This window comes from Apodemus sylvaticus, chromosome 2, assembly GCF_947179515.1.
Source record: "Apodemus sylvaticus chromosome 2, mApoSyl1.1, whole genome shotgun sequence".
Classification (NCBI taxonomy): domain Eukaryota; kingdom Metazoa; phylum Chordata; class Mammalia; order Rodentia; family Muridae; genus Apodemus; species Apodemus sylvaticus.
The window spans coordinates 107,613,865-107,636,094 of NC_067473.1; the positions used below are offsets into that span (position 1 = coordinate 107,613,865).

The following is a 22,230-nucleotide window of genomic DNA, read 5'->3' on the forward strand; positions in this document are numbered from 1 at the left end:
TATTGTTTTGTGTATGTATGGTATGTGTGTCTATATGTGTATCTCTCTCTCTCTCTGTGTCTGTGTGTCTGTCTGTCTCTCTGAGTGTGTGTGTGTGTGTGAGAGAGAGAGAGAGAGAGAGACAGAGACAGAGACAGAGAGAGAGACAGAGACAGAGACAGAGAGAGAGAGAGAGAGAGAGAGAGAGAGAGAGTCCCCATAAGAAACACTACCACATAGGATGCTTTCCCTTCAATTTAGCATCTTCTGCAGCTCTGAAGCTTGCTGAGATGTTTCCAAATAAGCAATCATGACTTTTTGCTATTAATTGATTAGGGTTTGAAAGTGACCACAATAAATGCAGACACATGTGCTGATGGTCAGGTAGACATGTGCATTTCAGTATGCTCCGGTGTCTGCTATGCTTCAATGACCTTCAGATATAGAGTAAATGAGAAATGGCTGGTCAAGATAACAGACCGTTTCTGCTAAAAGTGAGAAGAGAGTCTACCTGAGCAAGTCAGGACTCATTGTTGATAAACTTCCTCTATGAAGTCTTTGATCATGGTTTATCAGAAAAAAACCAGATTATTTTAAATTTTCATAATGTTTGATCCTGACTCATGTAGAAAAGGAACTACTTTAAAATTCCATGCATTGTAAACGAAACCCATAGGCACTATTCAGGGGTGTTCACATGAGTACAGAGGGCTCTGTGTGAACAGGGAGGTGTCAGGGTAGTAGTAATGCCACAGGAATTGGGCAATTAGTGTCAATGATAGTCTGGCACATCCTACTGTCTGTTTTGTATGGTCTTCAAGCAAAGAATGCAATTTGAAACACTGTTTGTTTGTTTCAATAGCCTCATGCTAGTCTCAGACTCATCATGTAGGTTAAAATGACCTTGTACTTCGCATTGCCTAGCTTCTGTCTCGCAGTGCTAGGATTATCATTATGTACCACCATGCCACTATTATTCTGTGCTGGGATGGAATCCAAGGCTTCCTTCATGATAGGCAGGCACTCTACCAATAAAGAAGCAACCATGACCTCCTAAATGTTTATAATTTCCAGCAGGTGGAAAATCCATAGGATTTTTGCTGATCTATTTCCCCTTAAAATCCTTTCATTTGTCACATCCACAAGCAATCAGATGATAAACCGAGAGAGGCGAAATGAAGAAATGCCACAGAGTAATCCATCAACTGTATCATTCATTCCTGGGTTATCAGCAATAGAAAAAAATTAAGTTTAATACTTGTAAAAACAAACTTCTTATCCTAGAAATCCATTAAACTACCCATCTGAGGTTCAGAATCTTAAATTATCCACTTAGAGAGGAAGTCAATTTGTATTTCTCAGAAGCGATTGTGGCTTAATTGCTGTTATCAACCTAATAAATTATGAGGTGATTTCCACAAACTGGTTATGCACTCAGATTTCATGTCTGATGAGAAACTAATTGTATCAATAGTCTACAAATATGAAAGGGAAATTAGCTCACTATCCAGCGGGGGCACACATACACCTTGAACATAAATTCATCTATCATTTTTGTTTTATAAGCAGCCAATTTAAGATAGAGTTTGTCTTAGTAATAATGGTCAATGTTTTAATTATTTATCAAGAAATATTACATGGCTTAGAAATACTCTTTTTGATTAATAAGAATGCCGTATTTACTTTTGAACTTCTGATTTTGATGTAATTCTTTACACAGTATTTTAATCATATCACTTCCTTGTGATACATTGATAAACACGTATAAGAAAGGGTTAAGCTGACTGAAATGATAATGGATGCTCAATGAACACTCCTGAATGTTCACAGAGGTGAACTGCTGTGAAGGAGTTTGCAAAGCAACAGTCTAACAGCTGGGAAATTAATATGCGTAAACTGAGTAGTCATCAAAATTAACAAGGTAGCATGCATTTAAGCATCCATTCATCACTTACTTTCTGTATAGGATGAGAGTGAAAATGAAAGTATGGATGAACCGCAGCAGCTGCTCTGTGGGCACAAGCTTGAAATACATTTGATTTTACTCTGCACACTGCAGTGTGTTGAAATGGGGGAATAGTGGTTGAAGCAATCTGAAGAATTAGGGAAGGAAAAGAGTTAATGTTGACTGCTAATTGTATTGATAGATGTCTAAGAAATTATTAAGGCATATCTCTGGGTATATTTAAGATGGTATTTCCAGAAAGGTCACTGAAAGCTCTGAGGCAATGCATGCTGTAACCCATTGATGGATTAAACATTTCAAGAAACTGGAAGAATCTTTAAGGTAGAGTCTGTCAGGCCTTTGAAGGGCCTTAACCTTAACCTAGATTGCCTTCCCTATCCCTGTGTGCATGAGTTAAGGACTTTATTCTGTGCCTGTCTTTCCACCACATGTCAGATGTTGAAAGATAAAGCAAGTCTCCTCCCTTAACTTGTTTTCTCAGGAAATGTATAAAGTGGATAAAAGGAATAGATAGATAGATAGATAGATAGATAGATAGATAGATAGATAGATAGATAGACAGATAGATAGATAGATAGGAAGGAAGGAGGGAAGGAAAGAAGGAAGAAGAAAGGAAGGAAGGAAAGACAGAAGAAAGGAAGGAAGGAAGGAAGGAAAGAAGGAAGGAAAGAAGGAAGGAAGGAAAGAAGGAAGAAAGGAAAGAAGGAAGGAAGGAAAGAAGGAAGGAAGGAAAGAAGGAAGGAAGGAAGGAAAGAAGGAAGGAAGGAAAGAAGGAAGGAAGGAAAGAAGGAAGGAAGGAAAGAAGGAAGGAAGGAAAGAAGGAAAGAAGGAAAGAAAGATTATAATGAAAATCTGTAAAGAATGAGCTCAGTGATAAAAGAGAGAACACTGACTGGGCAAAGATCATGAAGGGAAACATGAATTTAAAATTGGCCATACATCAAAACGGTGATAAATGATTAATTATGGAAGAATACAGGACAGGTGCAGAACTGGGGGTAAAAGATGAGATGTACAAAAGCCCTACTGAAATGATTTGATGACATGAAGAATATTTCACAGTATTTGTTTTAAAGTTTACCTTGCCAACAGAGTCACCTTCAGAGGACAGAGTGTGACTGGGTCTAGTGAGGGAGGACTGAGTGAGGAGGGGTTGAATACACAGACAAAACTGAATAGAGAAGAAATCTGCTAAGACTCAGTTTGTAAATGAACTCAATACAAAGGTAGCTTAATATTCTCTTTCTCACTCGCTCCCCCTATCTTTGCCATGTGGTGTGTGTGTGTGTGTAAAATTTATGTTGGACCTCATAAAGACATTCAGTGCAGATAGAGCCATTCGAAATCAGATTTTGCACACAGAATTCCATAGAGATCTGGAGTTCAAGAAAGAGACTGGAACTAGAGAGCCAAATGTGTTTTAGGAGATGCTCATAATAGAACCTCTTCAGTAAGAGTCACATGACATAAGGGACAAAATTCCAGAGAAACCCATGTTTGAATAGCATGGAAGCTGAATGCATTAAATAAAACCACAATGGTCAAAAAGTGAGGAGAAAAACCAAATAGAAGGGATGTTGATGAAAATCAAGGAGGGTATGGACCTGGGCAAAGAATTGACTTAAGCAAAGAGAGAGCTCTGGGGCCAGTGATCCGAGAAGGGAGCACGCACAAGGACATGCTGATGAGCCTGTAGCCTTGATGGTCTCCAAATCCAGGAGAAAAGGTACATTGATTAGAACCTAACCACATCAAACATACACAACTCATTGTTCTTATTCTTATCAACATCTTTATCCTATCAATTACTTTCTTTTCCCTCTGAAGGTGAGGTTCCCTGCAGTAAAAACCTCATTCACACGGCTGACCTTGCTTCATCTGGCACCAGATGCTACTGTCACTTATTCACTCATTTGATGTCTATTGAGAGTCTACTATGTGCCAGGCAGAGTAGGGCAACAGAAGCCAAAGTGTGCAGCTACAGAATACATTGTAGTGTGCAAATGGGATGCATCTCAAAGAATATACATTAAAATACACAAAATTCTCAGTGTTCTGTGCCCCCCCCCCCTTTTTTTTGCTATTCCTGAAAATGTTCTTTGGAAAAGTTGTGGTTCATGAGCTGATTGAAAGACAGAAGACTTAGTACGTTTCAGAACTCCGTTGTCTAAGAATGTGCGAACTCGGTACATTGTTGGACAGAGTCAGTGTTGTTCACCTCTGAGTACAGTACATGGTAGCATGGGCAACGGCTTCCTCTCCCATTTATTTCTCTCTTGTCAGTTTCTTGGTGGCACCAAAAGATCTTACTTTCTCTGCCCAACCCCAGTTCCTCTTCTACCCTCTTCTCTCACCCCTTCTACTCCCACTGAGCTGAGGCAGCCTGGGTAAGGCCTATATTACCGCTAAACAGGACTGGACTGAATGAGCCCAAGCTAGCAGTACTGTCTGGTCATTAGGAGTATTCCACTTTAGCCTGGCAGCAATTAATTGTTCACAAATTAGCCTTTCCTAACTATACCTCATTATAAGGTTGTGCAATACTTAATTAAATGCAGAAAAATGACAGATACAAGGGATCCTTGCACTTAGAAGCCAGATAATACCTACAGAGAAAAACTGGTTTTTATTTGTTCCTTATGTAGAATTTAAGCACTAGCTACTGAGGTAAAGTTAGTTTCTTCTGTGTCACATGGGAAAACTGACCTGCAGAAAGACTGTAATGGAATTCTCACTGCCATGATTTGCCAGTCATATCCTGAAAATGAGTCTGCTGTCTAGGGTTGCCATACTGCAGCACAGGCTGATGCTGACGGACCAGCAAGATGCTTTAAAAACTGGTGTTGAGAATTGCAGTATAAGAAAAAAATTATTTTTAAGAATATATAGTGTTTTAGCTATTAAAACCACATAATGAGCCCAATGGTTCACACACACACACACACACACACACACACACACACACACACACACGCACACACACACACAGCTGCAAAGGGAACAAACTTTCCAGGTAGACACTCCAGTAGATAGCTGTGACCATACAGATGTTTAACTTAAGGATTGTGTTGATCAACTTTTACCATCAAATTAACACAACAGGCAATCACTTTGGAAGCGAGTACCTCTTGAAGACATAGATATATCTGGTTGGACAATCATCTTATCTGTGGTAATTGTCTTGACTATAAACATATATAGATAGGTCTAGTCTATAGCAATAGAAATGAAATTAGAAAGCTGATTACTAGTAAAAGTGTTAACAGTAATAAAAGAAAAAAATTCAATAAAACATTATGAAATATTTGTTTATGCATATATACATTATATTCACACACATAAACACACATACACAGGTTGGCATTTTGATTACAAATTACTATCTGCTCACTGCAGGATCATCTCACAGATGTTACCATGATATAGTAAAGACCAGCTTCTGCCTTATGTCACTTTCAGATTCTTTTTTTGCCTCAGATTGCAACAGGGCTTCTGCTCTGTGGTCAGAAGAGAATGAGAGTGACAGCAGCTGACATCCACCTGTCACGAGCTATCACACCACGGGTGCTGATGGCAGATCAAGGCCATTATCCTTTCTCATAAAAGTGAGTCTCCACTCCTGCAGATCACTACAAATGTCATCTTTCTTCAAGCCCCTGAATGACCTTTGTTAAAAAAACAATCTTTGGAAAATGTCTATCTGTTCAGTGATATTTCTCAGTCTCAATACTGTTTAAAGTATAATACTGCAGAAATGGGAATTACAATGCTGGTGTCACACATTCAAATTTACTGGTGTGAAAGTCTTGCTGTGGCTAGTAAGCATGGCACCTGGCAGTGCCGAACATGCTCCTGGTTTCAAATAAAGATGATTCTACACTTCTTTGCCCATCTGGTCAGCCTCTCTACCCAAGGGGAAATAACTTGAGAATCACGATGTAGTTCAAGCCAACAACTGTGAATCAATACAGATCCCAGTTCCCACATATGAGCATCTCTTAGAATAAATTAAGCCACTATATATAAGCTTTACACATTTTATTTTGATTCAGAAATATGTCATTTATCTTTTGAATTATCTCTATCCTACCTCCAAAATTAACGTTGGAAGAAAGGACATGAATGGTCTAATTTAATACAATCTGGTTTTATCTTATTTACTTAGTGGTGGTGCTTCTTTATTTTATTTGATTTTTCATTTATTTGGTTTGTTGGTTTGGGTTGTGTTTTACAACACAGTGTTTCTCTGTGTAACCTTGGTTGTCCTGGAACTAGCTCTGTAGATCCTGCTGGCCTCAAATTTAGAGATGTACCTGATTCTGCCTTCTGAGTGCTGGGATTAAAGGTTCATCATCCACCAGGGTTTTTTTATGTAGCCTGACGTTGTCTCAAGCTAATGGTTTCTTACAACTCAGCTTCCTGAGTGCTGGTATTATAAATTCACACACCATGCCTTGAAAACGGTTTAACTATGTGGCACAAAGATCCACTGTGATTAAAGTTAGTTCTGTCCTTTTCCTTTCAATGCCTCCTTCAAGATGCAACCTGCTGCGGTTGCTATCTGTGTCATGACGTGGTGCAGTTTAAAAAGTTTCAAAACAGATGCCCAGAGGAATGAAAAAAAAAAAAAACAGGAACAGAAAACTGTCTGAAGATCTGCCATTAAACTTGAAGGTGATTTAAAGTTATTTATAAATACTGAGGCACAAATAATTATTTTTCTAATCTACTAAGCAAGGGAAAGTTCTCTATGTGGGAAACCAAGTGACCTTTCTGCAACTCATTCTGAGGACTGATTGGGCCTCCAATAGGACTTTTGTGGGTTGCTTTTATTTTAATATTTTTGGAAAGAGATGCTCCATGTATCCTAGGCTGGCCCCAAACTGCCTATGGAGGGAAAGAAAACCTAAGCGTTCCGATATTCCTGCCTTTATTTCTCAGTGGCTGGATTACAGGCGTCAGTCACCGAAGTTAGTTGTATGAAGTACATCAGACTGAACCTGAGCTTCATGAGCAGGAGGCAGGCACACTACTGACTGCACCTTCTCCAGTCCCAGTAAGACTGGAGAAGTAACCCTCTCTGAAGCTTCATTTGTACACAACGTATTTTAATTTACTCAAATGGCATTATGCTTATTTGGGGGAATCATCAGAGAGTTATTAGGAAGTGCTATCTCTCTGCTTCATCCTCTCACCATGCTACTGAAATCATATAGGAGATGGAGGAAAAGGATTATGGAGGGAAAATGCATAATAGGACTAAAACACAAGCATTTTGACTTGTTTTACACTGCCCTCTCCAATGCTTGCTAGTAAGACAAGGATAACAGTGATGGCCGATGTTACAGAGTTATGTTCCAAGTAATAGGTGAACCTCCCCATTACATATGGACATAGGGGGCAGTGTTTTTCTACATCTTTTGTTCAATGACTTATTCTCTCTCTCTCTCTCTCTCTCTCTCTCTCTCTCTCTCTCACTCTGTCTGTCTCTCTCTGTTTCTCTCTTGCTCTCTCTCTCTCTCTCTCTCTCTCTCTCTCTCTCTCTCTCTCTCTCTCTCTCTCGGCAGTCAGGCATTGTGGTGCACACTTTTTAGTCCCAGCAGTTGGGAGGCAGAGACAGGCAGATCTCTGAAAGTTCAAGGCCAGCCTGATCTACAATGAGTTCCAGAACATCCAGGGCTCTTACACACAGAAACCACATCTCAAGAAAAAAACAAAACAAAAACTAAAGACAAACAAAAACAAACAAGCAAACAAAACAAACTTAGGGAATCAGAAATTTTGGGAGACGCTTGATAAGGAATAGTAAAGTTTGCCTAAGTCATCACCAAGAAACATTTAGCTGTGTTTGGTTGAGAAGAAATCTAGTAAGTTCTGGAGAGAAGTGGGATGGTAGCATGTTGTCTGTGCATGTGGATGTGTGCTGTGCCACTGAGCCAAATTAAATCTTAAAAAATATAAATAACTACTTAACACATTTGCAGTATATTATTAGGGTAGCATACAGATCCCATTGGATGAACACAAAGAGGTTCATCCCTGGAAGGCTCATCACAGCTTTGCAGTGCTAGGGAACACCTGCTTCTATTCCAGAGGAACCAAGTTTGAACACTAGCACTCACTGTGGATACCCCACAACTGCCTGCAATTCCCATTCCAGGGGTTCTTACTCCCTTCTCTGTCTTCTGTGAGTACCTGTGTACTCACGATGCACATATAAACAAGTAGGCACATGATACACACAAGCAAAAGTTTATTTAAAAGGTCAGCACTGGTCATATGAGAACCCTAAGTCTGAATTATTGGGCTATTTAAATAAACCACATACTTCTCCATAATCACTTCATCAGAAAAAGCTCTCATGTGGTTCCCAGTGTTGAAGCACAATGAATAAATCAGTGATCATCAGATTTATATTGTTTGTCTCATGTGGACAATCTTTAATACATTCATCAATTACATTAGTGCTTGGGGTTTCACTTAGCACTAATTATTTTAAATAAAAATGTACTAAGGCAAAACTGAAACTTGCCAATCTTCTCAAAAGAGAAAATTAGTGATTCATAGAACATCTAGATTCTTATACTTTCCTCAAGAAGTATAACAATTTGATTTAAAGCCTGAAAGAGAGGGAAACAAGGATGTAAAGGGTAAGTATTAAAATACTCTTCCAAGTCTCATTCTTCTATTTGTTCAGTAATTCATGTAGTCCCATCATTCAGGACTGAAGTGTACAAGATAAAATTAAATTACCCTGGAATACTTTCTTGGAAAAATATTGTTAAGAGGAAATAAATAATCATTGGGTTTGGAGTAAACAATTTTTTGCTCAGGACATGAACCTGGATAGCCAGAATCCAGGTAACAAGAAGAAAACACATTCCTATAATTCCGTGGATGGTAATATTAGAAATTCAATTTCTGGGCCCAGATCCCAGACTATTGAGCAAAGTTCCAGGTCAATAAGAAACTGTCCCAGACAAAAATGAGGTTTTTGACAGTCAACACTGGAGCCCATCTACTGATCCCCATATGTATGTCTGCACATACTGCAAAAGGTCCACCCTACACCCAAACATGCCTGCTCAAACAAGTGTATACATATGTTTACCCGAACCTTACCTGCCACATTAAAATACATAAACCAAACAAAGAAACAAACAAACAAATAAAACGCTTCTGTCAGAACTTATTCTTAAGTTGCAAAGTCCTTAGTAAAGGAAAGATCTAGGTCTGCATACCACAGCAGGGGTCTTGGATTGTGGGTGATTGTGCCTGGTGAGTAGGTATAGAGAAGAGAAGGCAGGGGAGGTGACTGTCTGAGAAACTTGGTGGATTGTGTCCCACAGCCACACAGAGACTCATCCTCTGCTCCATCCATCCTCCCCTGTGAGGCTCTCCACTCAGAGCTATCCCTGTCTACACCATTCATCGCCACTATCTCATGATTCCAGACATTTACAAAAAAGTATTAGCTACTTATACTGCATAATATTATTGCACAGAATGTTGTTCTGAACAGAACAAGCCTTTTCTGCAGCCTGGCCATAGTGAGGTGGCAGTATACACGCTGGTATCCTTGGGATTTGGACCCCAGTATTTACTTAAATCTTTTTCTCTGTTGACAAGGATACTGGGTATCACTGTAGTGTTTGGCCACCAGATGTCAGTGTACGATAAGGAATTCTAGAACACCAGTGCATGCTTAAAAGCACAGGACATAGTGAATAAGAAAGGGCAGGTAAATTGAGAGGCACTCCACTACTGAGAGAAAGAAAACAAGTGGCAGAGAATTGCTGAATTCTGTAAGAAATTATTCATACTAGGTTTTCTATTGCTTATGTTCTGTTTTGTTTTATGTTATGTAAGAACCAGGTGTGGTTGCACATACCTATAATCCTAGCACACAGGAGATAGAATTCAAAGGAATAAGAACCCCACCTGGGGATATATAGTGAAGGTTTGTATCAAATAAATAAGGAAACAGTTTTTCATAAAGGTAAGTTGAATGAGCACACCATGCACCCTGAAGGAGCTCAAAGCACCACCTTGACCTAATCTAGAAAACACAGATGTGGAATTTGTTTTTATCAGTTTGCAAAGCATAGATCTGCATACATGCATGCACGCTAATACTGATGGTTATGTAATCAATTACAAGCCACAAATAAGAGCAAATCACTGCCTGGAAGTTATAGATAGCATGGGAATGGTTGAATTTCATAATAAAAGAATTTCAGGATTCTATAATTAGAAGAAAACTGTTTGTTTTCCTTAATTAACTTAACTTCTTCTCCAAAACCCTGTTTTGTACAAAAAGCAAAAGCACTATCCCCAAGGTAAGTTGGTTTCCTCTTCAGGAAGGTTTGGATTCACCGATTCCTTCAGTGTGTATTCCTAGTACAGTTGTAACCTTCATAATTTATGTCCATCAGTCTTCCTGTTGTAGTGCTTTGTCTTACTCAAACTCACTCTGCCCTCCAAGCCACAAAGCTCTTTAAAAACAGATCTGACCGTGGTGGTGTTCTTCCTTCCCTATTATCCCCTTTCTCACACTTCAAGATGAAGGCCTGCCCCTCCCAAGACCCAGGGAGTTTGCCTGGGCCCCTTCCTACCCTTCTTCTTAGCCTTATCTTTTATGGGGCTGAGGAGATGTCAGCTCAGTGATGAAAGTAACTTCTTCTTACAGAGCACCAGAGTTCAGATCCCTGCACCCATATCAGACAGCTCACAAACGTCTCGAATTCCAGCTCTAAGGGATTTGATACATTCTTCTGACTTTTGTGTGCTACTGAATGCAACACACACACACACCACACACACATGTATGTGCATGCACACAGACACACAAAAATAAGCACTAAATAATTTTTTCAAAGTTTATGTTTCACCTTTATATGTGGCTTAGTAAACATTTGATTAGGGAATTCATCTACTCTTCTTTTCCACACACACACACACACACACACACACACACACATACTTACATACACACACATATGATTTAAGAGCACATTATGCATTCAAATGCATACAATGACATTAATGCTTAACGCTCTGTAGTACCTATCTTCCTATAGATAAACGTTTTCTCTTTTATGCCCTACATACCTTTGCATCTTGCTCACACTCTGTGAAAGATCTAAGCTATCTTATAGTTAAACTTTATACTAAAATCCCTCACAAGATATTACACCCCAAAACCTGGGATTATACACAGTTATCCATAGAGCTCAGAGTAATAACCAAAACTTCTCAGTCCACATCCTGCACTTGCTTCAGGGTCCCAGAACAATCTGGGGTCTTATGATGTGCATTCATTTGTTGGGCAAATATCAGAGAGTGTGATTAAAAGGTACTAATAAACAAAGCAGGCATGATAACAGCAACAATGAATATGTTGAATATTGGTATTATTCGGAGAGAAAATCCCTCAGCCTACTATCTAGATTAAGTTAGGTCAGGGGCTTACGTCCTTGACCTCAGAGATATTTACTGAAGGAGCTTAAAGAAACTAGGACTTTTGGGTAGTTCAATTAATCCTTGATTCCATTGATTTGCAGACTGGATAGATGTTTCTATGGATCTTCCAGTCCCCCAAGGGGCTATAAACCCTTGCCCTGGCTTAGCTCAACGCATGCATTAGGAATCTCCATCTGCCCTGCTCTCGGGCATGGTCCTAGGTTTGCTTACTGGCTTTCATTTCTATGCATCTGTCCTCTACTTTGCTAATTGCTCTTGAACAGCCAGCCACAGCTTGCATTTCCCTCATGAGCACACTTAAAGTATTTGCCTGGGTCCTTCTGTTCTTTTCTATCTTCATTCTTCTGTAACTTAATTAGAATGAAACCAATTAAGGATCTCCACCACTTAATGTGGGCTTTCCCAGATGTCCCCAGAATGTAGTGAGGAAGCCGCCTAGTAAGGAACCAAGCTGGTTGCTGTGAGAAATGAAAAGATATAACCAAGAAGGGACTAGAAAATGAGCTTACTGTAAAAGTTCCTGTCTCCATGGACATCCATTCATCTTTCTTTGTCGTTGTATAGACCCCAAGTCTAGAGATTCAGAGAACCCATTGTTTGTCCAGAGCTCTGGTTTACAGCTCCTAATGGGACCAGAGTGCCCATAGGACAGATATCCACTTGGCCTTTGAAATGATGCGAAAGAGGATTATGTCACTACTCAAAAGGTCTTAACTTCTTTAGTCTTTTTCAAAAGAAATTATTGAAGTCATGTATTTGAGGTAACTTAGACAGAGAAAAAAAGGAGGGAGGTCATTGGAAAATGGATGGAGAGGAGAAGGTTTATGGGACATATGGGGAGGGGGGATCCGGGAAAGGGGAAATCATTTGGAATGTAAACAAAGAATATAGAAAATAAAAATATTTAAATTTAAAAAAAGAATTTCCATTCTCTACTGAAATTACCTCTAACTTAGGGTCTCAAAAATTTCATCTGGAGTTATGAATAGTCACAGATATCCAGAAATCTCTCCTCTGTGTCCTGTAAGAGCTTCTATGATGGAAACCCTATATTGAACCACATTTTAGATATACTTTCGAACTAGATGACCATGAGTGGCCATGGAGAGAAGCAGGCAGTAGGGATAGCTTTGGTCAGGGAATACTACAACAACAGTGCTCTCCAAGATGACAATAGCAGCACAGTAGTCAGCCTAAGTCCCTGATTCTCATCAGGCAGAGGTGCTTTTATCCTGCTGATCTGTCCCTACTGATGATACTCAATCCCTAGCACTCGCATCCCTTGAACAACAAAGCAGGAAACTAATTACAGTTTCATCAAGAATTTAAAATTTACTGGAAATAAAACACAAAAATGAGCATGAGACGGAAAATCTAAAGAGTAAATGTGGGTATGAAAAACTAGAAGAAGGATAAATTATGTAGACTTTGGATGTTAAGGTAACAATTCAGTTCTATGTGACTTAGACCAGATTGTCTCAACTCTGCGCTGCAGATGTGTATCTTATATGGTATGGCAGTCCTGAAACAAAGCAAAATGATCCACGGTCAGTACCAAGTAGAATTGTTAAAAATCCAGGAATGCATACTTGTAGATTTTATGAGTGATGATGGTGTTGAAGATCATTTGGGCACAGCCCTGGCCTGGGAGGGGAAGGAGCAAAGGTGGCATGTGGAAGCTGTGGACAGTTTATGGATACAAATTTGCTCTCCAATTAAATTCAAGGACAAGAGAAATATGGACAAGAAAAATCTATCTTGTATTCACATAGATCTTTCCACTTTGGCATGGCAGATATTTACGTATTTAAACTGTTGCTGTATATGGTAGCCATTAGGTCATTTATCAACAAGATTATATTGACAGTGAGTAACGGGACATTAGAGTTTTCCATTCAGTGAAATGACATTTGTTTAAATATCTGTGATATGATTTGCATAAGTGTCCTTTAAAGATTATGTTCAAGGTTTGGACATCAGCCTATGGTACTGATGGGAACTAGTGGGCTTGTCCTTAAAGGAATATTGGGTCTCTTTTCTCGCTGTTTCACTTACATACCATGCTGAGATGAACATTTTGTCCAGTCATGGGTTTATCCTGGACTTAACTGCATCATCATGGCTCCCAATAAGAATCCAATTAGCCTTGAACTAAAATCTCTGAAAGTGAGAGCCATAGTAATCTATCTTTACTTTTGTAAAACAATTAGTTTGCTTTTAGTGTGTGTATGCCTGTGCGTGTGTGTGTGTATGTGTGTGTGTGTGTGCATTAGTGTAAGTTATATATGCGAACACCTACAATGTCCAGAAGATCATTATGTCCCCTGGAGTTGGAGTGATAGGAAGTAGCGAGACCCCTGACTTTGGTGCTAGGAACTAACTGTCCTCCGAGAGTAGAGCAAATTATCTTAACAACTGAGAAATTTTCCTTGCCTCAAACTTTCCTTCTTTTCACAGTGATTATTTTAAGTTCTTTGTTACAGTTATAGGAGGTTGACTAACACATTTTGGAAATGTCATGTAGGTTTTAGGGAAGATGCCTTTAGGTTAGAATACCTAGAGAATAACAAAGACCAAACAAACTTTCCATCCCATTTTTTAATTGTTCCACTTAGAAAAGCAACCTATTATTTTTAATGAAAAAATTCAAATATTACGGAAGCTAGGTTTGCTAACATAAGAAGTGATTGAAAATCTACAAGTAATTAGTTGTAGCGTGTTTCTTTCAAATTTTAAGAGTAACACCACTAGGAGCCAGAAAGCTCATCTACTGGGGAGTGATATTGGAGTAGCTGTTTGCGAGCTACACCAATGACAGCTGTTGTTCGTGAATGCAGCTCATACAGCTACACATGTTCATTTCTGTTAGCATTTAAAAAATGTTAAACATTGGGTAATTTCTTTGCTTGCAAACAAATAAGCATTAATAATAAAGTACTGAGTGGTATAAGTCAATAACATAATGCAAAGTTGCTTTGTTTAACACATAACATATTTAGTTACTATTGTGATCAATGAAATGAATTAGTCTATAACTCATTAAACTAATAAAACTAAATACATCGGTCGGCTGTGCACATGTCTAATTCTCCAAAGGCTTGTGCACCTTACATGAAATAGCTGCATTGTGGTAAATGAAAGGTCTTAAATGTTCACGGTATGGACATACTTCAATATTTGAGTCTTTCTAGATGACCTCAAAATTAAGTTTAGGAAGCTGAAGACGTTTGGGATACTACAGTGATGCTTTAAGTGGTATGCTGATTAGTAGAAGTTATTCAAGCCTATTTGGAACAGAAGGGAAAGGGAGCTGGAGCTATCCCACTGCTGGACAGAAGGTGGCAGCAGCGGAGGGATCTGCAGTCAGGGAGTTCTGTTCTCTGGAAAAAAAAAAGATCTTCCCACCACTTTGCACTGCTTACTAATCAATCACAAGTGAACCATTATGCAGTAAAAAAGATAAGAATTTGGCTTAGCAATGCTTCCATTCTTAGGGCTTCCATAGTTTAAGAATATTTTGGTATTTTAGATTAATTATGATTTTGTAGTATTTTAAAGACCAGAGATTTTTTTGTTTTAATATGCATTTAAGTTAAAGTATCAGTGTAGCATGCTTTAATGTTTTAAAGCACGATACACTCTCTTTCCTCTTAATATATGGCTTTATTTTTATTTTTATTAGTCAAAAAAAAGAGAGAGAGAGCTTGAAAACTCTGTGAGCATTTTTACTGCTCTTGCCTGGACAGTATTGAAAACGTCAACTCTGTATCACAGATGTACTCAGCATGGAGTGAACTCTGCCCTCCAGTGGAGAAAAATATATTCTTTTGTTTTGGCACTATATATCTATATTTAGTGTATTTGCTGTACAAGTGTGAAAATTAAAATAAGTAACAAAATTAAGTGAACAGTTTTATTAATTTTTGCAAAAGTTTGTAAACACTATGTAAACACTAATCTTTTTGATAGATTGAGAGTTTCCTGCTAAAGTGTTGAGCATAAAATTAGATAATACTGAGCCCCTATTTCTATAATAAATGCATCCAATTTATTACCAAATTCAAATTTAAGTATTACAGAAAATCTGATAATGGGCTTGAGAAACGGCTCAGCAGGACAGAAGCCCACATGCTGCACTTGTAGGGTAACCAAGTTTGTTTCTCAGCACTCTTGTTGGGTGGCTCACAAGTGCCTGTAACTGGTTTCAGGGAATCCAATTCTTCTTCTCTCTGCAAGTTCCTATACTCACATGTGCATGTGCACGAGAACACACACAAGCACGCGCACACGCGCGCGCGCGCACACACACACACACACACACACGCATACACACTCACACACACACAAACATATAGATGAATAAAAATAAGTGCTTTGGAAAAATCTTATCAAGTCACGATATGGCCTGAGTTCAAATGTATGCACTTATAAATATGTGTAAATGCATGAGTGTGTGTCTATAAATGCAAACAGTGTTTACTTAAAAGAAGAAAATATCTTACAACCTCCCTCCCCAGAATACACACTATTATAATTCTTGCTCTACTGCATTCTCCGTCTCGCTGCGGGCACCCAGTGCTTTCCCCGGGATCCTCTCTTCTTGCCCCTACTTAGTCATTGCTTGTCAAAAGCTCATTTCAATCCCCGAAGAGTGGAAAGGAGACTCTGTATTTCTCAGAAACTTCTATGCAACACAATTTTTCTTTTCCTTTTCCTTTCCTTTTCTTTCTTTCTTTTTTTCTTTTTTACCTCCTGTAAATTCTGTACTATTTCTTTTTGTACTTCCTCCCATGTTCACTATGGAAGAAAATACCCTTGAATGCAGAGCCTGGGTATTCATAAGTCTTTTTATCTTTTACGGCTTACGCAGGATCACACGATGGTGTAGGATAAGTGCCTACACAGATGAGCCCATCCATATTTGGATCTTGGAGATGTGCTGTCATCCTTAGCTGCTGCCGCCTGCACCCTCTCGTGCATTTCTAAGGCTAGATGAAGGTCCAGGTGTAGAAAGTCTCCCTCCTACCACGTCCCCCTCCAGGATATGCCATCTGCAGGAACAGATGCAGGAGGTTGTCTTTTATGGGACTTGCAGCTGGTACTCCTGAGAGGGCTGTTCAAGCAAAGATTACATTCCTAGGTAGGTAGCATTTAGGGTGATAGGGTCTGCTTGTCACTGACTTAAACCGAAGCTATGAAAGACAGTTTGCCACTGAGACACAGTATAGATGCAATCTAAGCCCAGCTGCTTGCAATGTTTGTCCCCTTTATAATGAAATTGGTCATCTGAATGACTTGGAGGTGATCCTTGTTTCTACCTGGAAGAGATCCATCCCATTAAAATATGGCTGTTACATTCTTTAAAGATTAGTATATTAGGCTCTGCCAATATTTTAGATTTCTAGTAACGAATACACACTATATAGGTTATCTTCCTGTCAAAAAATTCTAAGAACAGAAAATCAATATATACTATTATGGCATTCTTCATGCACATATGCACATATACTGCAATACATAAATATATAACATATACATGCACACACATGTGATGAGTGCACACTCTATGTACGAGCTTGGTGCTTACATCAAACTCATTCAGGGCCGCAGCTAGCTCGCCGATGCCCGTGTGGCCTTTGGCTTCATCGGTGGGGGAGGTGGCCTGAGCAGCACTGGAGATTCCAGCTATGGCCTCTTGGACTTGTTTGAATACATAATCTCGGTTGGCTCTCGTAGCAGCAACATCTGGATGCCGGAGGAAGGCTTGGGAGGCTGTGTATAGCATGGTGGCATTCTTCTTCAGGGCTCCACGGGCAGCAGCCATTTCATCCCGACAGTGAGGGTCCTTCAGCTCCTGTGGGAAATATGGAACATACACATAAGGCTTGCATGCAAGTGTTTGCAGGGAGACTTAGGAACCCAAGCTCAGGGAAATATTGTGAATTTTAGAAAGACCCTTTTCTCCCTTGTACTATTTCTAGTTTTCAGAGTTACACAAAAACTGTTCTTTCCTTCTGAAATGTCTAAGTCAGTAGCTGATGTCCAACCTACACTGTCATATGACAGAGTCCACGTTCCTGGATCATCTTTTAAAAACCAATTTTCTAACCAACCTTCCCAGGTTGCCTTCTTAAACAAGGCTTGGTACCCTATCATCAGTATTCAACAGGTATCAGTATAGTGACCTTGTATGGATGCTTCGCTTCTACAGAGGATTTCTCATGTCAGCTGTGGGCCCTGGCTATCTTGATCTACTGCTCACACTTTAGTCATCGGCACATATCTACCAGCTAAGAGGCAGTTAAGAAACCAATATCGCTAAAAGACTGCAAACCCCAGGATACCACAGAGGAAAGTGGCTGGTAGGAGGCAAAGGATTTGTTCTCAGCAGATGGAAAACCTGAAATCAGAGCCCTAGTACCAGGCTTGCTTCTGTTTACTTGCAATGTACTTACAAACAAGAGAAGTCAAAGCTTATTACTGCTTCCTGTATCAGCTTCATTTCACTAATACTTGCAGAAGTTTTCGCTAACTTATCTGTTTCTAAAGGCAAGTCAATCATTAACGGTTTACTTCCATGTGTATGTGTAGTGCATGTTGTATTTTGCGTGTGTACAGGATGTGCTTTTGGGAGACCAGAAAGGACGATGGAAACTCTTAGCTATAGTTACTATAGTTAGTTACAAGCTGTTTTGACTTATCGGACATGAGTATTGGGACCTGAACTCAGGTCCTTTGAAGAGTAGCAAGTGCTCTTAACTGGAAGGCCATTTCACTAGCCCCATAAAACATCAAATTTAAAGACTATAAAAATAATAGGCCAACAGTGATCTGTTTTTCTCAAATAAAATACACTGGGAATTTGCTTTTCTTTCAGCTTTTAGAAGCACATCTGAGACACTGTCCTCATCCTTCCTGGAAATGCTAAAGGAGTTGCTGTTAGCTGAGAGCCAAGTAGAGTTGTTAACTGAGAATGTCTGGGTGAAGAGTCTCGCAGCTGTGAAACATCAGTAAATGATATTTGATATGCTGGGGGGGGTCTCTTTGTATTTATTCATTTTGTAGGTAACACATAGATGGTCCTAAATAAATAACACCTCTTTAACTCTTCATGGACAAAATGATTCTAAGAAAAGAACATTGCAGCATCTGGAGTAATCAATACTAGTTTACACTAAATAACAGCTAACTAAACTATGCAATGTATTTTGTTTAAGCATGGTTAAATACATCATGGAAAACACAGTCTCTAAAAAAGATCATTTGAGCCTCCAGGGTGAAAAAATTAGGTAACAAATATTGCAATATTGCAATGCAGTCTCTGTGGTCTTCAATGATCAGAAGAAACCTTTCACAATGATGTGAGCCCTAGAATTAGCAGAATCTCATGAATAGTCACACAGAGCCTTACTAACTCTTCAATATCTGGGCATAAAGTCTATTCCTGAGTACATATGTGTGTGTGTGTGTATGTATGTATGTATGTTTGTATGTATATATATATATATATATATATATATATATATATATATATATAATAAATAAGTGTAGCTGTATACATGCATTTACATCTATAATTATGTGTATGTATAAAAATAAGAATATCTTCAATAAGAAGGGTGAAAGTGTTTCTTCAAAAAGTTATTTTAGGAAATGTTTTTTATTTATAAAACTGAAATTCATCCAATATTGAATTGGGAAGCACTGATTAACTGGTTAAAAAGTGATTAACACTCACTTTTGCATATCTGTTCTGTGAAAAGCAAGTGGTTTCTTTTTGTTTTTAGATTGTCTATGCATTTTATGTATGAGTTCTCTATCTGCATATACAACTGCATGCCAGAAGAAGACACCAGAGTGCAGTATCCATTGGTTATAAGCTGTCATTTGGTTGCTGGGAATTAAACGCGGAACCTCTAAAACAGCAGTCAGCGCTCTTACCCTCTGAGCCATCTTTGCAACTCTTTAAGTTGTTTTTTAAAAGTAGTAACCATGACGCAAATGTTGACTGAGCACTTGCCTAGAATATATGGGCCTGAGCTTGATCACAACCAAGGGGAAAAGATGAACATAAATAATGTGGTGCACATGGTACCACTCACAGGGTGGCAGTGATTCTGTTAAATGAGGGCGGAAATGCCATATGCTAAGTGAGCAGTGTATCTTCCTGAGTGTTTTAATTCTTCTTGCAAGATCTTACAGGAGAAATCTGAATTAGTAGGCAATTAAGAATAAGGTGTTTTTTTGAGGCAAGCTGGGTGAGCTGTATTTACTAGATTTCTCATAGGAATGTCCTTATCACCAGACCAGCGCCTCACTAACTGGCTCTGTTTCAGTCTCCAGCCTGATACTTTCTTGCTACCTGAAATTTCAGTGTGGATGTCTTAAGCATCTCAAAGCTGTGTCTGTAAAGGTCGTATATTGATTTCTCACCCAAATTAGGCCCCATTCAATCTCCTTCTTGTCAATCAAACTTCTGCCTTCTGCTCATTTGCTTACACCAGAGCTCTGAAGGAAAGTCATTGCTGTCAATCGTGCACTTCTTGTTGGGTTTCAGACCGAGGACAACTGGCTTAGGTGGAGATTTTACATACCAACACAGACCTGGCCTCCCGGTTCTCCCAGAATTCTTCAGTCACCACCTAGTATACCCTGCCCCCAACCCTGACCTTTCTGAACCCAGGGGCTGGGCTGCCCTCCCTTCACCCAGTGGCTCCTCTATTCCTCTCTATATAATCTAGACATTTTCAGTCTCTCCCACTTCTTCTCTCCTCGCTCTCCTCTTCCTCTTCCTCCTCCTTCTCTCTCTCTCTCTCTCTCTCTCTCTCTCTCTCTCTCTCTCTCTCTGCCTGCTTTTTCTCTTTCTCTTTCCCCTTCTCTCTGTCTCCCTCCTCATGGTAACTTCCCTGGCCTAGTCTCTTTAGACCAGTGATCTAGCCCACCCTGAGAGCTGTTTCCCAAAAAACATGCATTTATAGACTCTAACTTGACTTGAGGATGCTCATTTCACTGGTGGAGAAATAACTTCACACTCCTCACCTCTGAAACTAGCACACTTCTTCAAAACACATTTCCTCCCTATATGTTTCATCCATCTTTATTGCTTCTCAGTAATGGAGACCTTCGCTGCCTCCTATCCAGTCCATTTATAATCTCCAACTGTCCTTTTCAGCCCCACTTCTATTTCAGCAAAATATTTAGAATGATGCTAAAACAGAAATCTTAGACGTCGATACTGGACTTGGAACACCATCCTTACAATAACAGCCAAACACTCTTATAACACGACCAGAAAACATGTGCACTTCTATCTAACTTCCAGCTCCCCTGACTCCCCCTTAACCCTTTGATATCCAAGTACTATATCTAGTTGTTTCACTGAGAAATACCCTGCCCTCCACAAAATCATGAGCATTTCCTCAGTGGACTAGTATTGGACAGGCAGCAAATTACAAGTTCTTATTCAGTTAAAACTAAAGATAATTACACAAACTAAAATCCTGTTTAAGTGTCTGCTGCCTCTGGGACAATGTAATTCCAGCATCACTTCAGCCAAGCATAGAGTAGCTACTCAAGTGTTGTTGGGAATAGAACATGGGAAAGACAGTATGGAGTTTCTCCAAATGTGAAGAATTCTGGGAGCAGTCAAGGGGACTGGTAAGGACAACTTTAAAAGATACATATATTCCCATATACAGAGGGAATTTTTAGCTTTGTTTTGTTTAAGAATAAAATTATATTCTTTGGAAATGCAATTCCAAAGTTCTCAGTCACTACCTAGTATACCCTGCCCCCAACCCTGAACATGGATGTCTAGAATGAAGGGGTCTACCTCCCAACAGAGGGGATATGGGGAAGATCCTAGGTCATCCATCTCCATTGCTGTGGCATTTGTCACCTGTGTCCTTCCTTCCCTCTTCTTTCCCTCCCCCACGTTCTCTTCCTCTCACCCTGTCCAAGCTTCCTTCCTCTCCTGTTTCAAAGTTTTGCTGCACGTGCAGTGCATCCTGGGCATGCATCTTCTGGGGCACACAGAACAAAGAGATGTGGTTTGGGAGCCAGCAGTGGCATCCAGAGAGTGAGCAGCACCACAACCCAGGCTGCTTTCTTTTCCTTTGACCTGGAGCTCTTCATGCAAGTGTGGTGAGACTGGGACCCTGAGTCTCAGTGACAAGTGGTGGTCCCGTGATCTACAGGCAGCAACAAGACAATACCTGAGCCCCCATGTGGAGGCACCAATGTGGAGGCATGCAATGGCCAAAGCGGGGAAACCGTTTTAGATGTTAGGTTCGTGGAACATTTGTTTAATCACAAGCAGAAGCCACATGTCCAGAGCCACAGTTATTTAAATTTGCCCATCCCCAGCAACATTTCCAAACTGTCCCACCTGCTGTCTCCTTGCTGCTACATAGTTCAGTTTCACCATCTCTTTTCCAAATTCTTTAAAGCGGTTTGCAAGGTCTTGTTCATTTGTAGCATTTTTGACTGCTTCCAAGGCCTCCTCCACCTAAAATAGAAAACACACAGCGTATTAATTAGAAAATTGTATTTAAATATTAAACATGCTAGAAATGGTAACTTGCAAAGAAAACATGAATATGTATTCATATTGGAACAGTATGTGAAAGCTTACCTAATAATCACCTCTGGTTGAGTTAATATTTCCCAAGATTTACACAACGGGGCCTGGGAGATGACTGGGGAGTAAACAGCACGTGCTGCTGTAGAGCACCCAAGGTTTGGCTTCTGCACACATACATTGTGCATCTCACAAACACCTATAACTCCTGATTCAGGGGACC

General features: G+C 39.6%; 1 protein-coding gene across 5 annotated transcripts in view; it reads right to left on the reverse strand.

The window, feature by feature from the left end:
- Ctnna2 (catenin alpha 2) overlaps positions 1–22,230 on the reverse strand; it is a 1,018,271-nt gene that overhangs the window by 779,762 nt on the left and 216,279 nt on the right. For all 5 annotated transcript variants that reach the window (XM_052174030.1, XM_052174029.1, XM_052174028.1 and 2 more), the window contains exons 4-5: positions 21,816–21,935; positions 17,016–17,282 (exon numbers count right to left, since the gene is read on the reverse strand). In XM_052174030.1, the coding sequence (XP_052029990.1) occupies positions 17,016–17,282; positions 21,816–21,935 (387 nt within the window). The remainder of the gene's footprint in view (positions 1–17,015; positions 17,283–21,815; positions 21,936–22,230) is intronic.